A 25186-nucleotide genomic window follows, 5' to 3' on the forward strand; every position below is an offset into this window, starting at 1 on the left:
CCATCCAGATGTCTTTTAAATGTTGTTACTGTACCAGGCTCCATCACTTCCTCTGGCAGTTCTTTCCATACACGTACCACCCTCTGCGGGCAAAAGTTGCCCTTAGGTCCCTTTTAAATCTTTCCCCGCTCACCTTAAACCTATGCCCTCTAGTTTTGGACTCCCCCACTCCAGGGAAAAGACCTTGTCTATTTACCATGTCCATGCCTCTCATGATTTTATAAACCTCTGTAAGGTCATCTCTCAGCCTCTGACATTCCAGGGAAAATAGCCCCAGCCCATACAGCCTCTCCCTATAGATCAAACCCTCCAAACCCTGCCAACATCCTTGTAAATCTTTTCTGAGCACTTTCAATTTTCACAGCATCTTTCCTATAGCAGGGAGACCAGAATTGAATGCAATATTCCAAAAGTGGCCTAACCAATGTCCTGTTCAGTTGCAACATGACCTCCCAACTGCTATACTCAATGTTCTGACCAATAAACATCTTTGGCTGGTGGTCATGACAGGTGCTACAAAAATGCGGGGCTTCCCATCTTCTTTGTTAATATGCACATCTGGTACTTGCTTCAAGAATGCAATTCAGTTAGTCTCCCAGACGTGCTTTACGGCCAGTGAATTATGGATTTTGAAGTGTAGTCTCAGTTGCACATAGGCAATGCTATAACCGATTTGCACTTAAGTTCCCAATAACAACAATGTGATAATGACTGATAAACTGCTGCTGGTTGAGGGATTATTACTGGCCAGGACCCTGGGGAAATCTCCCAGTCTCTTTTCTGGAAGATGGGATCTTTCAAATTCACTTGAGCGGGCAGGAGAAGTCTCAACTTAAGGTCTCATTGATGAGTTGGCATCTCCAACTGTGCAGCACCTCCTGCTGTACTGCACTGGGAGTGTCAGTCTCAGATTTATGTCTCTGGATGCGGAGCTTGAACCCGTGTCCTTCTGACTCTCAGACAAGATCCAAGGCTGACAATTAAAGTGCATCACTGCAGAGGTATAGACGGAGAGACCAATATGTGTGGCACGTACTGGGAACTGCAGACTGGCACCATCCCAAGCTCTTAATTGTTCACACAATAAATATCGAAATGTGGATTAAAATGAAACATGTTGGAGTGCAAATCTTTTCTCATTTTTACATTTTTATGATCTTGTTTTAATTGAGGCATTCATCATGTGGAAACAGTTCTTCAGTAATGTATTCTAGAGTCTACAGTGTTCCTTTAACAATGACTTTATTAAGACAGTATTTCAAATCTACAAGGAAAACAATCATTTGCGTCCTCACGGGAGGCAAGGTGATTACTGTGCCTCCAGCGCACGTTGCAAGCCTCTGACATTATGCCCCACAAAGTTGTAGAAACCAGTCGACAACTGCAAGTCAAAGGAGGCCCACTAAACGTAACTCCCTGCCCAAGGCCCCACAGAGCGCTCCCGCGTGGAGGGGGGGAGGGAAAGTGGGTCAGTAGTAATAATCCACCCAAAGAACAGGCTAGTGCCTCACACCACACCATCCTCCAACCTCACATCACCCACAGGGCTGTGGGTAAGGCACTGCCCTCTTTGCCATTTGGACTAAATAATTTACCTCAAAAATGAACGCACGACCATATGACGCTCACAAGAATCTTTACATGTGTATGTTGTGCGCTGGTGACCACATGTATGTAAACTAGCATCACAAAAAAAAATACGGCTAACGCATACAGGAAGTGGTAGAATAACACACAATGCACAGCTCAGAAACAGGCCATTCGGCCCAAGTGTATGTGCTCCACACAAACCTCCTGTCGCTCTAATCCGTCTCAGGTTATTGCCGTATCCTTCTGTTCCTTTCTGCCTCGTGTGTTGGCCTAATCTTCTCCTTAAGGCAATTACGATACCAGTCCCACCCATTCCAAAAGATGGCACCCATCACTTCCCACTTGGCAAACAGGGAGGTGATGCCTTAGCCAAGCGCACATCTGGATTGACCTCCGCTACGGCCGGGTCATTGCTGAGGCCGAGGTTGAAAGAAAATGCCACAGGCCACATGCGCAGCATGCATACAGCGTGCACCACAAGATATGGTTACAGTCACCACTTCCCAGTTACCTGCATGATAGACAAGGAACGCCTACTCCAGGTAGAAACTGAGCATCATAGATAAGAGCTGGTCACCAGGGATGTGCAAGTGCGCCACAGACATTCAAATATACGTCATAATACCATATATATATATATATATAAATGTACGCATGTATAGGAGATGTACATTATATAATACATTTATTCCAGAGAAAGAAATGCACGCAGAGGTTTCCCTCCACCAACCGGCTTTGCTTACGACCCCCAAAAACTTGGAAAGATTTGTCCAAAAACTTCGTCGCTCAAACCCTATCTCAAGTTAAGAGGAAACTTGCCTTCCGTGTGTCCTGTTTTGTGACATTAAACTGTTAAACAGGACCTTGGTGGCACATTGATCTTTCCACTTCTGGGACTTGGGTTCTGAACCAGCCTGCATTCCTGGAAGGAATTCTTACGTTATGCAACGTAATTTTGGCACTGTCCACCCCTCTTAACGGGTTAAGTTCATTCCTTGGTCTGTTGTAAACGGAATTGTTAAAACGCTGGCTACAAGGAGTCAGCTGTGTCACAATCGAATTCTACAGTTGACACCGGAGAGGGGAGGGGGGCGCGCAAGCTGGTCCCAGGCTCCTGAACCTGATGTTGGGAACACCTTGCGAACCTGTGACCTTTGGCACTTAGAAGAATAAGGGCCGGAGGTGTAGGGGAATGCCAACTCTCCCCTACCTCATCCCACCACCTCCAAGCTGCCCATGAGAGCTCCACAACCGAACTGAATTGGCACAGCCATCACCATTCCTTCATGGTCAGAGCCAGAGACCCAGAACTCTCTCCCTAACGGCATGATGGGAGCATCTTCATTACACGCTCTGCAGTTCACCAAGGAGGTGGCTCGTCACCACCTTCTCAAAGGCAGTTGTGATTGGGCAACACACGCCAACCTTGTAAACAATGCTCATACCACCAGAATGTATTCACGAAGATAGCCCAGTGCATGGATCACAGCATTAGGTTCGCTGCCTTCAGCTGGATGGTTCCCAATGCACCCCGTCCAGATCTCAAAGACGAAGTGAGTGCAGCAAAGGGCTGCCGGAGCCTGTGGAAATGAGCGATCGCTTGACATGCTCCACCCCCCCACCACCTCACCCCACCCCCATCTTTTTCGGACGGACGAGGAGAGACGACGGGAGCCGGATTTCAGGCACACTGGATGGTATAGTTCATTGCCAGCATTACACCGAAAGAAAGATCAAAACGAAATAACATATTGTCATATAACAGAGATGCGGCTGGTACTGGGTCATCTAGTGCTAATTCACATTCAACAACACACAAAAATAAAAACGTTGAAAGATCTGAGTGGCATCGGCTGAACCACTGCCAAGTAACACATTGCAAAGCCTGTGTTCAAAAAGTCAGCGTTTATTCTCACGTTTTCTTTAATCATTGTTTGGTAAAGTCTTGCTGATTCAGCCTTGCTGGGCTTGACGGATCTGCTTCTGGTAACAGATGGGGTGGTTTGAGCAGCTTTTCCCACCTTAAGAGGGACACTCAAGAAATCCTTCCTCATAACTCTGGCCACCCAGTTAAAGCCTTTGACCTTCAGGGCTGCGTGAACACCTTTCACCCCCCACCATGCCACTCCCACCCCAGAAAGCAAACAATATCTTCGCCCTCATTCCCTCCCCTTCCAGGCAAAAAACACTGTTTCAGAAAAGTCAACACACTGTGTATTAAATAATAATAGATAAAAGTCCTCTGACATCAACAGACACTGCATAGGCCTCAAGACAGTGCCCAATAAAACACTCTCCTGTCACAGACAGGAGACATATGAATACTAATCTGCCATAACTATTAGATCACGCTTGTCCAAAAGGCACTCTGCATGTGGTCCATAATTTCTTTTAAGCTCTGCTTAAACGGTTGAATCCAGCTTCACATCAACGAACAGCAAATGTTGAGGGCCTCATCTTTTAAGTCAGACCGCCGACCCCCCCCCCCCCCCACCCCAGAAGGATAAGTTTGAGGCGTGGTCTCAGGATTCGCTCCCGGATTCGGAAAGCACTGAACCTACTGGCGGGCCCCAAACGCAGGACGAACAATTCCAAAGACAGAAAGTAAACACCAGAAAAGCTACACGGCACTGCATTTTGAAATACTTCCTTCACAGCATGGGACAGAACAAACCTCAGCGTGTTTTCTGGATAGTAATGCCAGTTTCAGGCTGCGATCAAGTCAGCCTGCTTTTACTTCACCCCAAAGTTCACAGTCAGGGGAGTAATGATGGCTCATATCCTTGGGAAAATAGTCAAATTAAGGCTTTATAGTGCTGACTCTTAAGAGGTTCTGAATTATGCCCCTCAATTAACTGGGTGGGAGGCAAAGTGTGGTTCGCTCAGAATGAAAATGGTTAAGACTCAAAGGTATTTCCTTACTTACTGCATCCTCTTGTTTGTTACTGCCAAGTTATTGATAATAACAAAGGCATTTTTTGTTTCGTTTAATGTCTGCTCCCCTTATTATGATCACGCTTCTGAGCAGCATTTCTGCTGGTTCATTTTCACTTTGTGCTTGATCCCGTCGTAGAGCTCAAAGTTGTAGTTCTCCAGGGTAGTGGAGCTCCGGCTTGATAGGCCGGCATAGCAGCAAGTGCAGTACAACAAGAGCCCAGCACAAACTGCACCAAGGAGGACCCCCACCGAACTCATGACAATGATGGTAACCAGAATGGGGTCCAGGGAGTACAGCCAGTTCTTGTCCTTCCCAGATGTAGGGGTGACTGACATCCCATCGGCGGGCACCACTGTACTCGAATCTCCATCTTTCCAAGCATTCAAGTCAGATCCCACATCTGCAAAGCAATGAAAGCAATTGTTAAATTGCTGCATTTTTATACCACTGTATTCTACCTGAGCACGTATCCAATCTCTGTATGACTGTGATCATATTCAGTTGTATGTATCATATATGAGTGGATTTGCAAGACGTACTGCAACAGCTCGGTAAGTCTTCGTTGGCAGTGTCTCCAAATGCATGACCTTCACGGTCTAGAAAGACTAGGGCAGCAGATAGGCCATGAGCTGATTGAGTAGCATATGGAAAAGCAGACTCAATGGCCTATTTCTGCTCCTGTATCATATGATTTTCTGGATTGATGGAGTCCAAGTCGCTCACTGTGTGAGCTTCTTAAAAAGACATTCTTTAATTCATTCATAGAATGAGGACATCGCTGGCTAGGCCAGCATTCATTGCCCCATCCCTAATTGCCCAGAGGGCAGTTGTGAGCCAACCACATTGCTGTAGGTCTGGAGTCACATGTAGGCCAGACCAGTAGTTTCCTTCCCTAAAGGACATTAGTGAACCAGTTGGGTTTTTCCCCCAACAATTGCCAATTGTTTCATTAGACTCTTAATTCCAGATTTTTATTGAATTCAAATTCTACCATCTGCCATGGCAGGATTTGAACGCAGGTCCCCAGAACATTACCTGGATCAGCAGTCCAGTACTAATACCACTAGACCATCACCTCCCCACAGCGCTTTAGTCACCGCTCTTCACTGTCACTATCACCTACTCAATAGTGCTATGAGTATCTTCAACCCATGGGCTGGGCAATAAACCCTGACCTAGCCAGTTATGCACAAATCTTGAGAATGAATACAGCATTTTTTTTTAATAATAGCTACAGGTTGAGATTTCTTTGATCCAATGGAGTTGTGCATCACCTTGATTCGAACACACTCAGAGTACTGTCAAAATTTCCGGTCTCCATATTATCAAAAGGACACCAAGGCACTGGAGAAGTTACAAAAAGATTTGTGTGATATATCCCGGAACTGAAAGGTTATACTTGTCAAGAAAGGCCAGTGAAAGGAAAGATTGAGACAGGACCAGAAAACAGATCTTTTAAGGTCAACGTAGAAAAGATATTTCCACTTACAGTCGGGATCAGAACTCAGTGTGATCAATAGAAGAGAGACTGGGAGTAGTTAAGAATATGCAACTCTCTACCACATGGTGAAGTTCAGACTGATGTCATTGATACCACAAGACAAAGTTAGATAAACACAAAAGGGATTAAGGAATAGAAGATCTGCAGAGAAAAAGAGATAAGTAGGGTGAGAGGAGATGAAGTGCTAGAAAAACTCAGCAGGTCTGGCAGCATCTGTGGAACGAGAAACAGACTGAACACTTCCCATTCTGAAACAGTGCTGTACTGGAGTCGAAACGTCAACTCTGTTTCTTTCTCCATGGTGTTCTGCCAGACCTGCTGAGTTTGTCCAGCACTTTCTGCTTTTATTTAAGATCTCTTGCATTTTGGTTTCAGACTGGGGGTGAGAGGAGGTTCCTGTGGAACGTAGACAGCCTTAAGTGAGCCTGGAAAAACCCATTTTAACATCGTAATGTAGAAAGTGGTTCTGCATTGTCTCAATGCTTCAGTAGGTAAACGCCCCTGTTTGTGCAGGTTAATGTAAACAGGTTGGGAAAGCTAGGGAATCAATCCTTTGACTGTGCTGAGTGAGTGCCGCTAGTCAGCTAGTGGCTGTGAGTCCCTATAAACCTGGCCTGTGCAATGGGAGCGGACCTTAGCAGTGTTCCTTAAACAACTCCTTAAGCTGTTTCAGCTCCGCATAAGGCAGCAAAATAGATGAAATGGTTGCAAAAGCATTCGGGAGTAACATAATGAAAAAGTGTCCCGCATCTGGTCAAAACTGGCCACAGTGCCACTGCATATGGTTAGGGACAAGGCCTATGGGGCTGAAAAAAGCTACCTTAACTGAGAATGGGCAGAACAATGTGGGCTTCAATAATCTTCTACGGACCTTTATTTCTCCGCATTTTCTCCTGAAATGTGGCTCAATTGGCAATTTTTGAGAGTGCTTTGAAGAGTCACAGTCAGCCCCAACACTTGTTCCCTGAAGGATTGGGTTAATAGGCTATCCTTGTACTTAGCTCTGTGCAACTTGACTACAGAAATTCCCAGAAGAGGAGAAACTGCAAAACCGGCAAATCAGACACGCTGGAGCGACACATCTTGTGTACCTCAAAATGGGGCTCCAGTATGTTCATTTCTAAATGTTACTAGCTTTTTTTTTAACTGCTTTTTCTCCCCCTTTGCATTTATGATTTGACTTGGTATGTGCAGTTCCTTCGAATATGTTGAGATGTTCTGCAATTGATCCCCGGAGAAAGAGAGAACATACAACATTACAGCGCAGTACAGATCCTTCGGCCCTCGATGTTGCGCCGACCTGTGAAACCAATCTGAAGCCCATCCAGCCTACACTATTCCATTATCATCCATATGTTTATCCAATGACCATTTAAATGCCCTTAAAGTTGGCGAGTCTACTACTGTTGCAGGCAGGGCATTCCACGCCCTTACTACTCTCTGAGTAAAGAACCTACCTCTGACATCTGTCCTATATCTATCACCCCTCAATTTAAAGCTATGTCCCCTCGTGCTAGCCATCACCATCCAAGGAAAAAGGCTCTCACTGTCCACCCTATCTAATCCTCTGATCATCTTGTATGTCTCTATTAAGTCACCTCTTAACCTTCTTCTCTCTAACGAAAACAGCCTCAAGTCCCTCAGCCTTTCCTCATAAGACCTTCCCTCCATACCAGGCAACATCCTGGTAAATGTCCTCTGCACCCTTTCCAATGCTTCCACATCCTTCCTATAATGCGGCGACCAGAGCTGTATGCAATACTCCAAGTGCGGCCGCACCTGTGTTTTGTACAGCTGCAACATGACCTCATGGCTCCGAAACTCAATCCCTCTACCAAAAGAACCTAACACACTGTACGCCTTCTTAACAACCCTATCAACCTGGCCAAAACGGAGGAAGGAAATTACCCTTTAAGGGTGACTAAAATATTAGACTCTAACTCACTCTTACTTCAGAATGAGCGCATCCAGGAAAAGCTGATGAAGATAATGTCTACAATACTCTGCAAACAGGGACAGCTGTGGGTAGTGTTGAAGTTTGTGAAGTCTCCTGGGACCTGATCACAAAATCCAAGCTTCAAGTTTGGTACTGAGGCAGCGTGGCCCTGCTGGAGGTGGCATCTTTTGGATGAGATGCTAGCTTTCATTTTCCAGGGGTGTTCTCCCCAGTCTCCTGGTCAATATCTATCCCTTAACTATCACAACAATAGCTCATCCGGTCATTTCAATATTGTTTGTGGGAGCTTGCTGTGGGTAAATTGGTTGTCATGTTTACTGCCTTACAGCAGTGAGTACACTTCAAAAATACCCAATTGGGCTTTAAGGCTTTTTCGGATATTGTCCAATTGCACTTTTAGAATCTCCCACCCAATGTGTCATCCAACCGCTATTTGGAGAAGTTAAAGCAGGTGGCATCTCAAATCTACTTTACCTCTGCCATAAATATAAGGGTCAGCTTCCCCGTTGGGCTCGAATTGGGTTCCTTCAGCATCATGGGAGATCATTTCTCTCCCTGTAACAGAAACAGGCAAGAAGAATATTATAATATCAGACTACATGTAATAAGCAGCCCTGCAGAGGGTGAGACTCTTACTCCATTTGTCTTGTAACTCATGATCAATTTGATGGCACAGTGTTAAATAGCTGATAGAACACACATACCCTACACTTTAAAGAAACTGTGCAAGTCAAAATGAACCTGCCTGTATCTACAATATCTGTGACCCTTCGAATTTTTGAAGGCCTTAATGTGGATCCACTCCCTGTCAATAGGGACATTTAACTCTTGTGAGAGTACAGATAGAGGCCACTCTGTTTTTCAACAAGATCATGGCTAGTCTACATCTTAACCTCATTTAATTGGCCTTGGTTTCAATGTGCCCTTTACTAACTAAACTGGGTCTTTTCTCACCATTCCTATTGCTAAGTTATGCAATCCTCTGTGACAGCCAGTTTTTTTCTCCCCAGTCCTCCTGATGGTAGCACACTGTGAACCACATGGTCTTGGTATGTCAGAATTAAACTACACCTACTCAACAGTCAAATACACTCGAGAAATCACCCCAGGGATCTGGTCTGGAATTATTTAGAACTTCGTTTCTGTTTGACTAGAGCTCTTCACTAACTCACCAGTAGCCACACACAGATGATCATCCTTTTTGCTTTTTTGCTAATGGACACCAGTGCATTTTTCTGTTTTGCTGCACTTGTGTCTATCCTTTGGTCCATCTGTTTGATCGGGCCTAATATCTTGAGATGATCTTTGATTCCTCAATCTTTAATGCCTGGCTGTATAAGCCAATTTTTTATTCTCTGTATATTGATTAGTATTAAGGCATGTGACTTACAGTGCCTCTTTCTCTGACCTGTAGCAAACTCCCTGCCCAGCCTCTCTAGTATCTTTCATGGCAGCTCTCACCAACACAATCAAGACTTGGAAACAAACATAAGCAATTTGCTATATTTGCCACTTGTGTTCATAGGGTTTTGAGTGTCAATGTGTGTTAGAGCAACTCAGTGTTGGGAGGAGCCTTCAGTAAATGGATGGCCAATATAATACGCCCTTCAGTTAGCATTAAATGACTACACTCACCCACATATTGAGTGCATGAGCAGCTTCCAATGCAAGGTGTACTGAGTGTAGTGTGGAGGGTTTATGCTAAGTATATTGATAGTGTACACTACCAATGAGGTAAAAGATCATATGACACCAGACTCTAGAGAGAGAGATGGTTAGCATCATGCAAATAGATGGTGGTTAATAAAAAATAATCTTACCAAGAGTGTCTCTGTTGATCCTGACAAGGGGACAAGCTCCCTCTAAGGCCCAATGTGTTGAAAACAAGCTGAATGGTACTTTATGACAATGTCATGTCTTTGTACACCTTTTGTAAAGATGATTCTCACCTTTCTTCCCTTCCCCTCCAACGTCCCCAAACAGAAACAGATACAGACTCAATCCCCTGTGATGTTCTTGTCCAGGGTTTTCAGAACATTGTTTTAAGGTAATACCTGCTAGACAGCTGCATTCAGTCTGCATTTCTTGTGGACAACGTTGAGGCACATTGGCATGAGCCTAAATTCAGGCCGCCATCAGGAGTGAGAGTAGTACATGTTGAAAGAGGCATCGCAAGGAGAGGTGAGAGGAGCTTATAACCCAGTAACTGCGTTAGGCCACAGCTGGAGTATTGCGTCCAATGTTGAACATCACACTTCGGTCACAGCCCAGCAGAGATTTACTGGCAATGGTGCCAGGGCCCCAGACCTTCAGTGAAATGGGTGGACTGGAGAAGCTGGGACTCTTCTGTTTAGAGCACCAACAGAAACACTCAAAACTGGGAGTGGAAAAGGAGAAACTATTTCTGCTGGCAACAGCTGCAATAATCAGAGGAAACAGATTTGAGACAATTGGCAAGCACTTCTAATTCTGCACATTTATCTCATGTTTGAAAACAAGCAATTCATCCATTTAAAAGGCTTCTTTCGGACATCGGGATAAGAAGGCAAAATAATTTGGCTGCAAAATGGCCGATTAAATGAGAGGACCAAGATTCATGAAAATGTGCGCAGCCTAAGAAGTGCAGCCCTGTAGCTTTAGAGTTAGCAGGCGAGGATGCGCTACGGGCAAAGTTTGGCAGGAAGAGGACAACGAGTGGTGCTTTCCTGCACACATGATGTTATTCCAGGTGGATCCTGTTTCTCCCCGAGCCCACTGGAAGGTGTGTGCTGCTGTGTTGAGGCAGAGTTAGGAAACAACAGTTCCTCCTTGCTGAGAGAGCAGCGACCAGGGTGGGGAAGACTGTGGTGATGGCTTGGCAAGCAATTCCACAGCCGGATCAATGTTTCCTCGAGACGGGAACAGTACTGGGCAATTCCGAGACGTGGCTCGGGACTTCTGCCGAATGAGTTGGGGACCGATTAGCAAGCGCTGAGTGATTGATTGGCACAAATTTCCCTATTCCCGAAGCCTGGGCCAGACTTCGGGGAACACACGTCGAAGAAAGATTTACCGAACGCCCAACCCACGCCCGTGAAGAGATTTTTACACAGCACCTCTCCTGTATAAAAAAATAGCACCTTTATTCCATTCCACACAGTACAAGTCCAGGGCGGTCCATTTTACATTCAAAATGCAAGAAGCAGACAGCTCCCTTGGCAGTTGTCAGCAATGTCCGAGCACAACACGAGCCACTGCACAGCTTACAGACCGTCCCGCTGGAACATTCACATTTTACAACCACGTTAACTGTCATAACCAGGCGAGACCAACACTTTCAAAGGACACGGGGTTTGGGGGGAGAAGGGAAAGGGGGGGGATGGGTACAGGGGGGGGGGGGGGGGGGGGGGGGGGGTGGTCAGGCGGAGGGGAGCAGGCCATGCCGATTGCATTTTGCAGCACAATCAGTATCCCAAACAGCCAAGATCCATGTTAAAAGGGCATTCAGCATCCCGGTTTTCCCAATGCCTCCCACTCCCAGATGCTCAACACGCCGGGACCCATCTGTTATCCACTTCCCACAAGCAGAGAAGCAACGCTCTTGAGTGTTCTGCCTGATGACCAATGCACTCAGACAAGGAAGGCAGCAGTTGCCAGTCCTACCCAACCACGGTTCGGTCTGGTCCCCCGGCCGACCAGAAGGATCTGAGTTCAAGTCCCACTCTGGAGACACCAGGGGGTTCAATCCTGCTGCCCCCCAAACCCCCAACACCGTCGCAGGATGAGATGGCAACCAGCGCTCTGACTGTCCCCTCACTGATGGGGAAAGACCTAACAGCACGACTTCAAATAAGTGCAAGTCACATCCTTCCCCGTGTCCAGCTCAACGCTCACCGACAGTGCAGATCGCCTGGTCGTCACACACTGCTGCTTACGGGAGCTGGCTGTGTGCAAATTGGTTGCCGTGTTTCCCCCTACATTACAACAGTGACTACACCCCAGGAGCTGAAATGCAAGCCTGTTTCGCGTGGCAAACGACTTGTGCCACCTTTGTGCCACGTCATCACGGGGCCAGGAACCCAGTCCATCGAGCACAGCGTGCAGGGCAACGTGCCGTCCTTTCGTTTCTGCTATTCACTCGTGGGTTGTGACCATTGCCTCCTGGGCCGGCATCAATTGTCCACCCCGACTTGAGAAGTCAGCTCACCGCCGCTTTCTCACGAGTGAATTTTTTTTTTGTTTAAAAAAAATGGCCAGCGAAATGTCTTATATGGACTTTGAACGCAATAGCTGTGCATCCCAAAAAAAAATGTTAAGACCACCAGGGTTGGGGGCTTGGTCGGTGCACAATCGATTTATGTCAGCCATAGCCGTGCAATGTTGTCCATTGAAAAAAAGCACAAACAAGTTTCTCCCCACAGGCATCCTGCTCACAGAGCCCCTTGTGTCGCTCCCTATTATCCCCTACTAATTTCCTGCTAATAGGAAAGATGTTGTGAAATTTGAAAGGGTTCAGAAAAGACTTACAGGGATGTTGCCAGGGTTGGAGGGTTTGAGCTATAGGGGAGAGTCTTTTTTCCCCCTGGAGTATTGGAGGCTGAGGGGTGACCTTGTAGACGTTTATAAAAATCATGAGGGGCCTGGATTCGGTGAATAGCCAAGGTCTTTTCCCCAGGGTAGGAGAGTCCAAAACTGGAGGCCATAGGTTTGAAGTGAGAGGGGAAAGATTTAGAAAGGACCTGAGGGGTAACATTTTCACACAGAGGGTGGTGCGTGTATGGAACTAGCTGCCAGAGGAGGTGGTAGAGGCTGGTACAATTACAACATTGAAAAGGCATCTGGACGGATACATGAAAAGGAAGGGTTTAGAGGGATATGGGTCAAATGCTGGCAAATGGGACTAGGTCAATTTGGAATACCTGGTCAGCACAGACGAGCTGACCCAAGGGTCTGTTCCTGTGCCGGTCAACTCTACAACTCTATGACTCTGTGCACCAGACAGAAGTTTGAATGATGGACAATGGCAGAAGACAGGTTGGGGGAGGGGAGGGTGGGTGGTGAAGGAGGACGATGATTCCTCACGGTTGAGTTGGGGGCATTAGCAGGCGAAGGAAACATCTGAGATGTTTGTATATTTAGCCAACAGCCTTTGACTCCCACGTGTAGGCTTTCAGTTGGAGGACCAGCTTATAGGTTCTTTACACAGTTGGCTTTCCGAGATCATAGGAACCCACAGAATGGAGGGGAACCACACTTCCCTGATTTCAAAAACCCTCACAAGCCCTCATTTACATTTTAACTGTCAATGGGAAGAGTGCAGAATTGTTTGCCCCAAAATCAATGTTAAAAGTGGCTGTTACTGTTCCTACAGGGCCCTGACATTCATGGTAAAAACTGTTTGGCGTTTTAACCTGCACTGAGATTGGACTGTGACATTAACCTTTTCAAGCAGAAAGACCCATTAATGATCATCATGAGAGATCACTTAACAGTACAGAGGTAGAACACAGAAATGGGAGCAGGCCATCCGTCCTCTCAAACCAGTTCTGTCAGTCAATTTGATCACGCGCAACCCAGAACCTGACGTCACCTGCTTGCCTTTGTTTCATGTTACTTCATAGCTTTGCCCAACAAATATCTGTCAACCTCAATTTTCAACTTTTCAACCGAGCCCCGGACTCAGTGGCTTTTCTGTGAGAGAGAGTTTCCGATTCCCACCCAACTCTTGAGTGAAGGAACATTTTCAGAAAGCAGCCCAGAGTGGCCCAGTACTAATTTTATGGTGCTGCTGCCTTGTGCTGGACTCCCCCACCGGCACAAATCGTTTTATTTTATCCCTTCCAATTATCTTAAACCGTCCGATAGACACTTCATTTTCTACCTGTAAACGATATGCAAAAATAGCTTCACAATTTAACACTTCAATCTGGAGGGAAGAGACAGGATCTGCCCATGAGGTTATGAACTGAAGGAAATTACTGTTTGGGTATATGTTTTTGCACATTCTTCCACCTTAGCACTTTTAGCAGAGTTTAACCAAATGGCCTCACGGCCTCATTAAAACACCAGCAACAGGAGTGTCGCACAAATTTGATATACTCCGTGCGCTGGGAAGATTGAGAGTAAATTCAAGGCTACCTGCAATGTTTCAAATAGCTCTCATTTTGGAATTAAGAATCTCTGAATTAATGAGGGCTTTCTGCACTCCTGGGGTGATTCAATTAAAACTCGGTTTCTTCCTTCCAACATAAACCCCTGCCAGATCGAACACTGCAGCCTGGCATTTGAATCCAATCTTTAATTAACACAGCTCTCCCATTCCAGCTTAAAACCTTCTCTAGAAATCACACATTTCCCCCCAGTTAGACGGGCTTACCTATCTAGGTGTATTGATCTGCTCAGTGGTTTGTGGCTGACCTTCAATTTGTTCACAGACTGTCAATGGTTGTCATTCAGCAGGTTAAAGGTTGTGGGTTCAAGAAGGACACTGCAGGGAACTTGCTTGTAAAATCTGGGCACTCACTTCAGCGCTGCTCTGTCAGAGACGCGCTGCCTTCTGGATGCTTAATCATGACTTAGTCTGCCCCCTCAGGTGGGTGTGAAAGATCTCATGGCACTATTCGAAGAATGGCAGGGGGAGTTCTCCCAGCCAACGTTAATCCCTCAATCAATGCCAATCATTCAGCTCTGATTGGAAATGACCTGCGTGGGCATGCAAGTTGACTATACTTTAAAAGGAAGCTGTCCCAGTCCTGGCTATGCCTGCCTTTCTGTAGGAGGTGTGAAACATTCTTTGTTCCAGCGCTCATCAGCTTCCCTGTTGCACACTGAATATTTCATCAATGTTGCTTCATTTTTGATCCTTCCTCCACCTTCAACTGGCCCATCCTTGACCCTTCCCTTCCTGCGGTTTTTCTCGGAATAGGTTATTCACGAAAATCCACTGTCAATTCACTGACTCCCGTGGTTACCTTGACTCCAGTTATTCCTGTATGGATACTATTCCAATCTGCCAGCTACCTTCAACTTTGCTGCATCTTGCCCGATGATGTTACCTTCTATAAATGTTCTCCTCTATCGAGGACCCCCCCCCCGCTGTGGTTGGCTGTATCCAATTTATTTACCACACTTCCCCTTCTCCTCCTTTCTAAACCACAATAAGGATCAACTCCTGTACTCAACAGACTGATTTAATCCCAACCATTTCTGCCACCTCCAGGGTCATGGAAAAACCAAACGCACTTTCCCCTCCCCTCTGCTTTCAGCATTCAGAAGGGACTGTTCCTAATGGTCCGCTCTTCAGGCATTCCTAACTCCCCTTCCCATTGCCCTCTTCCATGCCAGCACATATGAGGCAATACCTGCTCTTTATCCTCCTCCATGCTCACCATCCAACAACCCCGACACACCTTCCATCGTGATATCCTTGCGCTTATGTCAACTTTCTGCTGCTAGATGGAGTTTCCTCTACATTGTGCTGACCAGATGCAGTGGGATGAGCATTTTCTGAACACGAGCATAACCCTGAGATTCCAGTCACTTATTGTTTTAATTCTCCATCTGATCCTCTCTGTCCTTGGCCTGCCAATGAAGGTCAATGGAAACATGAGTTAGGCACCTTACCGTCATCAGCACACAACAATTGAGTTCAATTATTTCAGGCCGTAACCACCACTTTTTGAGACAGCAGCTTGTGACAATGACTCTATCACTACCATTCACACCTCCTCCGGCCCATCCTCTTCTCGTTCGCTTATGCCGTTACCATTTCCTTTTGCTTTACTCCAACATCTGCTTTGTCATTTCAACTTTTCCGTCTTCTGTCCTATCACAGATCTGTGCTTTAACCCTTCCCACTGTGACCCGGACTCCAGAGTTGCTTGAAACCTGCCATTTCTCCAACATTTCCAGTTCTGGGTGAAAGGTCATAACCTGAAGCATTAACTCTGCTGTTCTCTCTCCACTGCCATTGCCAGACCTGCTGAGCGTTTCCAACATTTTCTCTTTTTACTTGAAAAAGTACGTAATTAAGTGTAAAGTGCTTTGGGACATTCCAAAGGCACTAGGTAAGTGTAAGTCTTTCTTTTACTTTTTCAGCCAGCAGTCATTTCATAAATTGCTCATCCTTCTCTTATCTACCTTTGATTTCACTGTAAATTCTCAACACTCTCCATAATGCGCAGTGTTCGCACATACTTCCCTCCAGCCATTTTGTCTTCGCACTTATTCATGCATATTACTCACTAATGCAAATTACTGACTGAACCACAGCAAACTACACTGAACATTTATCTTGAGGAAACTCGGATGTAACATCCAGTGTTTCGTTAAGTATTGCACACTTTCTGATTCCAGATTGAAATAATAATAAAAGCAGGCCACTCATCCCATTGAGTCCACCCCCACCCTCAGAAGAGCATCCCACCCAGACTTAGCCCCTACCCAATTCCTGTAACCCTGTATTTCCCACGGCCAATCCACCTAACCTGCACGTCTTTGGACTGTGGGAGGAAACCGGAGCACCCAGAGGAAACCCACGCAGACACGGGGAGAATGTGCAAACTCCACACAGACAGTACCCGGAGGCTGGAATTGAATCTGGCTCCCTGGCACTGTGAGGCAGCCGTGCTAACCACTGAGCCACCCTGTCCACCCAATGGCCTGGAACATCCGGTTATTCACAATGAATCTCCAGGAAACCAACAGAGGCAAAGAAAAGCCATCAAGTAAGGGTCTATCCTGTGTAAAACTAATCGTTTGAAAAGTTCTAGTTGCAAGTTACTAAAATAACAGAGCTGTGAAGACAAAACAAGAACACAAACAAGTTTGACCAGCTTAGAGGTCACTCGATGGGACAGTCAGGATTATAGCCAACCAGGGGTGGCAACACTGAGGTAGGTCATAGAGAATGGAGTAATAGGGAGGTCTGGTGGATGATTTGATCCTTGCATAATTGCTAGATGGCCAGAAAGTATAAAAGAACAATGAATTGCTTGTCTTCTAGTGGAGGATGGTACACATGCAACTTACAGAAAAACATCACAGAGAGGACACTTCCCCAGCACATAAAGGACTGCCCTTTCAATAGGTGCCTACTACCTTTGAAACAGCTCGCCACTCTGAGCGTGTCAATTCATTCTTTCCAACAAACGTCAAATAACGGAAATTCCTTTTGTTAAGATTTGGTACCTCTTTTGTGCAGCAAAAGAAATCTGTGCATTTTATTAGCTCACCAGTTGTGAAGGTGGAGAGGCGATGATGATTTCTAGGATTGGAAAGGGACATGATGACAGAGTCATACAGCACAGAAACAGACCCTTCAGTCCACACTGAACTTAATCCCAAACTAAACTCGTCCCACCTGCCTGCGCTTGGCTCATATCCCTCCAATCATTTCTTATTCGTGTACTTATCCAAATGTCTCTTAACCAATATAACTGTATCCATGGACATCCACTTCATTCCACACAAGAACCACTCTCTGTGTAAACAAAAAGTGCCCCTCGTGTCACCTTTTGGGAGCAGAGGAAGCTGCCTCCGCTAAATTATAGAGAGAAAAATACAGAGCTGATCTGCGGAAGTGTTATTGTTGCAGGTGAGTGGTCAATGTGTGGAACCAGGTTTCTAGGGAGACGGTACAAGCAGTTAGTGTTGACTCATTCAGATGCAAATTAGATAAGATTTCTTTCAGGAAACGTTTTGGGAAACAGTGTATGATTAATTTGAGATATGACTTGCGGTAATAGCGTAACAGGCGTGGGAGGAACAGGTGACTTGGGAACTAGGCTTCATAGAGCTCCCCAGCAATGAGACCTTCTCGTGCAAACTGCAGACAGATCGATTGTCTTGCCTGGTGAGGAGCTGCCGTTAGTTACGGAGCAGGATAGGAAGAAAATGCAAGTTGGGCCAGTGTCTTTTTGCACTAAACAATTCTCATCAGCTCCAGGAGTTTGTTGCAATCTACACAATGCAGCCTTGCTTTGGGAATTTCTTGGCTAGGCTAGGATCAACTGCAGGTCAGAGGCAGTCATAGAGTCATACAACATAGAAACAGACCCTTTGGTCCAACCAGTCCATGCTGACCATAATCCTAAAGTAAACTAGTCCCACCTGCCCGCGCTTGGCCCATATCCCTCCAAACATTTCTTATTCACGTACTTATCCAAATGCCTTTTAAACATTGTAACTGTACCCATATCTACCATTTCCTCCGGCAGTTCGTTCCACACACAAACCACTCTCTGTGTAAAAATGTTACCCCTCATATCCTCTTTAAAACTTTCTCCTCTCACCTTAAAAACATGCCCCTCTAGTTTTGGACTCTCCCACTCCTGAATTATTGCAACCACTCTTCCTCCTCTTCAATCACTGTGCTGCTCAAAGCCCCTCCAGTAGTGTCACCTCAGGCTGCTTTTTTGATATCACCAGAGCAATGTGATATCAAGGGCACTCTATACAGAATACTGCCTTTACACAGCAGTTTTAAAAGGATATTGCCCACATGAAATAAATATCACCCTGGCATGCATTTATTGGTGCTCACTATGAGTGAATCAGGAGTGCAGCGATGCATTTTGGCACACAGGTGCCCCAGCACCTCTATTGCTTGCCAAAATGTAAGGTAAAAAATAGGCTTAGCAAACACTTTTTTTTGGTGAAGGCAGAAATAAGGAACAGCAGTAACTGAAACAGTCATGTCCACCAATTGCTTTCACAGGAAAGTAAGCCCGGAAATGGTACAACGATAGACTTGCATTGAAATAGCACCTCCCACAGCATCAGGAGCTCTCAAACTGCTTTACAGTATTTAAGTGCAGTCACTGCTGTGATCTGGGGAAAGACAACACTCAATCTGCACACAGGTAAAGCCCCACAAACAGCACTAGACAATCTGCCTCTTACTGATGTGGGCGAAGGACAGATATGGGAAGAGGAGGAATCCTGTATTCTTTATTCTATATTATTCCTCTGAGAGTTCAGTGCTCAACTGCACTGGGGTATCAGGCCAGACTTTGCTGTTGTGTCTCTGTTGAGACACTGATCCCACGCACAGTCGATCCCACAATCCTTTGAGTCAGAGGGCCTGAGTGTTAGCCACTGAAGCATGGCTGACACATGGGCTTAGTTCAAATTGGCAGAAATGCCTTTCTTTTCGAGTGCTGGTGATTACGTGGCAATTGTACGACGAGTTTTAAGTGCTGGGAATATGAATAAATGTGACATTTGGATTAAGACTGCTTCGGAAAGCACGTCTCGGAGTGAAGGATCATCTACTTACTGAGAGTGATGATTGATTGCTAGGCAGAATCATTAACAGCCTTTTGTCACTGGATGGCGATGTCATGCTGCTCGCTGCAGACTCAAATTACACGGAAAACGAGGAGCCGTGAGCATTTTAAGTTCTTTTCTTTCTCCTCTTCCCCCCGGAGTATGTGATTACCTTTAGCACAGAGCAAACTTCTTTTCTGGCTAATCATCAGCAAAATCCTGTTTCAATCAAATCTTTCCAAAGACCATCATTTTGTTGACATCTATTTCTAGGCAGAAATGGCAATCAGCGTGACATCATCATGCAGTTGACAAAGGCTACTAAAACAATGTGGCCAAGGCATGCAGAGAACAACCACTTTAAGAGGAGACTTTTATGTACATGCCTCTGTGTGTGTGTGTGTGTGTGTGTGTTTGTGAGTGTCTGTGTTTGTGTGTGTGTGTGTGTGTGTGTATGTGTGTTTGTGTGTATGTGTTTGTGTGTTTGTGTGTATGTGTGTGTGTGTATGTGTGTGTGTGCACACGCTTGTGTGCATGTGTGTGTATACATGACTGCCTGTATGTGTGTTTGTCTATAGGCTCATCAAGGTCAGCAACGTCAAAGCTAGGAATTAAAACTCTTTCTGATTTAAGAGAAAAGGTATCGTAATTTCAGATGCATCTGAGATCAGAGAGAGAAAAAAAGACTTGCATTTACATAGTGCCCATCACAACCACAGACATTCCAAAGGCTTTAAACCCAATGACGTATTGTACAATTACTGTTGTAATATAGGAAACATGCCTACAAACTTGTGCACAGCAAGCTTCTTCAATCAGCAATGTAATCAGGACAATTCATATGTTTCTGGTAATGCTAATTCGGGTAATTATTTCAAATATTTATTGGCTAGGACGCCAGGGATAACTCCTCTGTTTTTCTTAATTGCTCAGGATCTTTTACATCCAATTTGATATGACACAGAAGGCCTCAGCTTAGTGTCTCATCTGAAAGACAGTATCTCTGCCAGCACAGCACTCAGGCAGTACTGCACTGGAGTGTCAGCTGAGATGTTTGTGCTCATGCCACTGGACTGGGAATTGAACACACAATCTTCGCTGAAAGATTGTCTGAGGCACAGTAGGCACTGCAACATTGAGCACTTCTGCTTAGCACAAACCTATCTTCTGTGGAACCCAGGAAACTGGAGGGAGTAATTCAAGCCCTCAAGCCCAGTCTGCCACACATTTAGATTATGACTGATCTGTACAGACTATCGTGCATTGTGTGATGTGGTGTACTGTAGAATGTAATATACTGAAGAATGCAATTTATTGTGTAAGGTAGAGTACTGAGCAGTTTGTGGAGTAGTGCAATGTGATGTAATGCAGAATGTTGTGCGACACAGCGTACCGCATAATGCAGGGAACTGCAGTATGCCATGGGATACAGTGTACTGTCTACTGCAGTGTACGGTATACTGTGGAACGCAATGTACTGTGTAATGCAACATAATGTAATGGGCAGTGTACATGTAATGCAGGTACTGTACAATGCAATGTACTGCACAGTATACACATGCAGCGTATTGTGTTATGCGATTACTTGGCATTGTACTGAGTACTGCCACCAAGTTGCTCCTTCTGTGACACACAAAAGCTTAAACAACTGTTTAAACCCCCCAAAGAACCCTATGCCGCTGTGGCTCAGGCTACTTCAGGCTGGTGGTAGGCGGAGGAATTCCCTCCCTAAGCATGTCCACCTCTTTCTCTGCTTTCTCCGATGCTCTTTAAAAGCTACGCAAGGGCTGAGATTCTGGACCCTCAGCCTCTCTCTCCTCAGGCAGCCACTGTTATCCGATTTCACACCCTGGGGCACTATTCCGCAGAAAAGGCACCCAACAGATGCAAGCTGTTCTGTGAAGTAACAAAACTGGGGAAGTGATCATTCTCTGGAGCAGTGTGACCAATTCACTGGGACGGTGGCAGGGACTAAAATTTGAAACAAGGGAAGTCAAATAATTTCCAAGACCTTCACTGGATTTTGCTCTGTCTTAATTCCCTGATTCATGTTTTGGATGAGGAACCCTTCTGGAACGTCAGTGGAGGGGAGTTAAAGGGAAGATTACAAAATGGAGGCTCACTCAGTGGGCAAGCAGATTTATCTTTACAAGCCTTGCTATCATATTGTGAGTGCATTTTTCGAAGTCATGAAGGCATGCTACAGGTGGTCGAAGAGGCACTTTCTTTCAGCATCGCATGCAAAAAACAAAATCACACTGAAAAATGTTGTTTGTCCTATTTTAGGAATGTTCTAGAAGGCAGAGAGAGTTGTGGCAGGTGTGTTCATTTGGCTTCTCAATTATTGCACAATTCAGCTTGATTTGCCTTTCAAAGATGTAATTTTCGGCAGAATAAAGAGTAAGACAGACCTATTTTCGAAAACTGGGAGAAATCTTTTCACATTCATAGCAATTACGCGTGAATTCCTGTCCCTCACAACAGTCTCAGCTTTTGCTATCCTTTTCACAGGGCGAGGAATGAATGGAAATGCCCCTTTCCACCAGGAGCCAGGTATTTTCATTCATAGTCCTAATTTTTCCTACCCCCACCCTGCATCTCTCTCTCTCTTTCCCTCTAGCATTCGGGTTTCATTTCTTAAACAAAACCTGAGAAATCAGTACCTAACGATCTTTAGCAGGCTGTTTCACTAAATTGTGTGGTGGGTCACCTCAGGTACCCGCAAGGCCCGATTCCAAAATGGCCACCCTGACCATTCCAGGCCGCGGCACAAATTGGATCTCAAATTGCTTGAGTCTTTGCAAATTGTTGCGGTGCTACTCCTTTGCACTTTCAGAAAGATGGAGGCATATACATCGAAGCACCATTTCCTGTCCCCACCACCACCCACCCTCGTCGCCCACCAACACACCTTCCCCGCCACTCAATACTCTGAAGCATCTCAGTGCTTGGGGTAGAACGAACTGCTTTGGAGTGTGGGGGAGTTGGTTGGCCAAGTTGGTGCACAGCAAGATTCCACAAACAGAGCGGGATGACTGACCAGTCCACCAGTGCTCTGGTTCTCCTGGGATATGGGAGGAAAAACGGGAGATGAGATTGAGAGACAACGAAAGGACCACAGTGAGGTCCTTTGCTCTTTTCCAGTTGGAAGAATGTTTTCAACTGCTAGTGATATAAAGCCCAAGCAGGTTAATTCATAAAGGCTGCAGAACAAAGTTAAGACAGAAAGAGAAGAACAAACGAAGACAGACATGGAAGCCAGCACGTACTCCCTAGAAATATTCCACGTTAAAGCAACTGCATTCCCTGAATGTCATTAAAATTAAATTTAAGTCTGGCCTCAAGGTAGAGACTTTACTGGGAACTGCCACACACTTCCTCGTGTTTTTTGTTTGTGTTTTAAAAAATATTTTTCTTTGCACGTGTCGTAGGTACGGAATGTTGATTTGCTTTCCAACCAGAATGATGTGAAACGTCGACAAATAAACAATCTTCACAAGCCGCTGACTTCTCAGAGAAATGTAGAAGGTCTCTCCATTCTCAGCCGTTCCTTCGGTCGGCCCCGTGTACGACTCCATGAGGCGATCTCGCGCAACCAAATTCTCTCAGAAGAAGGAGGGAGGAAAAAAATCAAATCAAAAGATAACACGATGCGTGTGAGATCATCACTCTTTTCTTCTCTATTTATAATCCACAGGTGCGATGTTGAGTGGAGAGAATAGAAAAAAAAAGGCGTTCCCATGGCGATCGCAGTGAAGAGTGCAAGTAGAGCCAGCGATACAATTCAACGTTTTGTATGTGTGTGTGTTTTTTTTTGTTAACTAGCCGTGCGATCTCTCAGTTTGAGGTGTAATCTTCCTTTCCAATTTTTATAGTGAGCCCAGGCTCCACTCCTGTGACATAGCTGTTGGGGAATCGGACGTTTTGGAAATTGACTGAGTGAAGGCTTTTCTTGGCCGCAAATCCGTACCGTTGGCGATACAGCACCATGCCCAGAGTGATACAGAGCAGCACTATCAGAGCACCTCCTCCGGCCATTATGTAATACCAATAACTGGGGATGGGCTGCGCTGACACAGACTCCACTGTGGGTTCGCTCCCTGCAGGGCGTCCCCCTGGTGAAGAGACACAAAATAGCGCTGGGAACTAATCTCATTGATCGATTTAAGAGCATGCTCAGTGCGCGGGGTGCATCATGGGAACACGCTATGGCCACCAGGTGGATGCTTGTCTCTCTTCCTCTCCCCACCTCTAACACCAACCACCGCTCCCCCTCCGACCTTTACATCATGGTGGAACTGTGGGTAGAGATTCCGAAGGGCGAATTCCCTCCAAACTGTGGTGACACGATTGGTGGGCGGACCGCACTTGCCAATGCCAGAGTGACCAACTCTGGGCGATAAGGGATGCTTCGCCATTAGGACAGCTGGAAAGACCATAATTTCTTAGGGCTTAGGACAAAGGGGGTGGGTGTGCGGGGCAGGGTAAGTGGGGGAGCGCGTAGCTGGGGTTTGGGAAAGGGATACCCAGGCCCTCAATCCCGCCCGGTGGACGGTTCCAGAACCCAGATCACCAACTGTTTCAAATCCAGGATGCCCTGGCACCCTGGGCGACGTTCCCAACGGCGATGAGACGCTATCTGGCTGGCCAATCTGACCTTCCAAAATGGCCTCCCGGCCTAGTTTCCCATGGCAGAGAGTGCAGTCAGGGCAGTGGAACCGTCCCAGAATCCACCATGTAGCTGGGGGACAAGCAGGATTCCATGATGCACAGTGGCTTTACTTTGTTTACAAAGGCGCGGTGCAGTGAATGACATTTTATTCAAAAACAAAAACAAGGCTGTGGCAGCAAATTAAACACAGCCTATCTCGAGATCACTTTAGGCGATTAAATTCACTGCAATAGGGCGATCGGTTTGGTCTCAGCACACTAAAGGAAATTCTGAAGTGCTGAAACTATGCTGTGACAGTGTTCATGAACTGCCTCTCTCTGCTCTTTTAGCAGAGGTGTTAACCTATTGGCAAACCAAGAGGTTAATTCATCTGTAAAAGGAAGTGAGGAGAGATATTCCAGAGTTACACACCTTGCTCAACCTACACAGTACTCTTCTTAGCCCTCCTAAAGTTCCAAACTGCTTTGTTGCCCTCTCAGTTTTGTGCCGAGACCAGACACACTCGAACCAGCTGGTGCAGACAAATAAATGGTGACTGCAGATTCACGGAGACCATTGACATAAATCGCTCACAGTGAAGACTTTTTAAATTGGCCTTTTCAAGATTCCGTCAGTGTTTGCGGAGCTTAATTAATTCAGTCCACTTGTGCCTTTAACCTGAAATCAACTTGGCTCTATAAAAGGGCGTGCTAATTGACCAAATTGTGCCAGTGTAATCAGATCTCGACAAGACTGACAATTAAGAGAGCTCAGGTTCAGTGACGGAGAAAATCCCCTTACTTCCATATAGCTATGTACCTCTAAATACCCATTGATCCAAATAAATGTCTCGAGTCACGTATATGGTACAATTTAACTCACCTGTCGGTATATCAGTAGGGTGGATTCCTGGAAAGGCACTAATGGGTTCTGCAAATAAAACGGACCAACTATTAAACATACATTGCAACACCTTACTACAAGTCTTTCATCTATACAAGAACAACATGCATATATACATCATCTCGGCTGCAGTAAAACATACCAAGACTTCACAGGAATGTCATCAGGGAAAATTTGACAGTGTGCCAATTAGTGCCAATTAGTAGGTCTTGGTTAAAGCAATAAATTTTCAGGAAACATACAAATTTAAAAACACCCTTGTCTTTCCAATTACTGCAACCGGGGCACAAAATCTAGGCTGACACAGTACTGCAGCAGTGCTGCGGTGTCAGAGGGACAGTGCTGGGAGAGTGCTGCACTGTCAGAGGGTCAGTACTGAGGGAGCGCTGCACTGTCAGA

At 45.7% G+C, this 25186-nt stretch overlaps 1 protein-coding gene across 5 annotated transcripts in view; it reads right to left on the reverse strand.

Annotated features, from left to right (window-relative positions):
* Positions 1 to 1225: 1225 nt before the first annotated feature.
* Positions 1226 to 25186, reverse strand: part of LOC109911439 (neuropilin-2-like) — a 100927-nt gene continuing 76966 nt past the window's right edge. For 2 of the 5 annotated variants that reach the window (XM_048598634.1, XM_048598633.1), the window contains exons 16-18: positions 24767 to 24814; positions 8461 to 8541; positions 1226 to 4928 (exon numbers count right to left, since the gene is read on the reverse strand). In XM_048598634.1, the coding sequence (XP_048454591.1) occupies positions 4603 to 4928; positions 8461 to 8541; positions 24767 to 24814 (455 nt within the window). In that variant the 3' untranslated portion in view covers positions 1226 to 4602. Of the gene's footprint in view, positions 4929 to 8460; positions 8542 to 16531; positions 17231 to 22137; positions 23349 to 24766; positions 24815 to 25186 lie in introns of those variants that run through there. The other 3 variants (XM_048598635.1, XM_048598637.1, XM_048598636.1) reach the window with 3 other exon arrangements.

This window comes from Rhincodon typus, chromosome 7 (assembly GCF_021869965.1).
Source record: "Rhincodon typus isolate 14 chromosome 7, sRhiTyp1.1, whole genome shotgun sequence".
NCBI lineage: Eukaryota > Metazoa > Chordata > Chondrichthyes > Orectolobiformes > Rhincodontidae > Rhincodon > Rhincodon typus.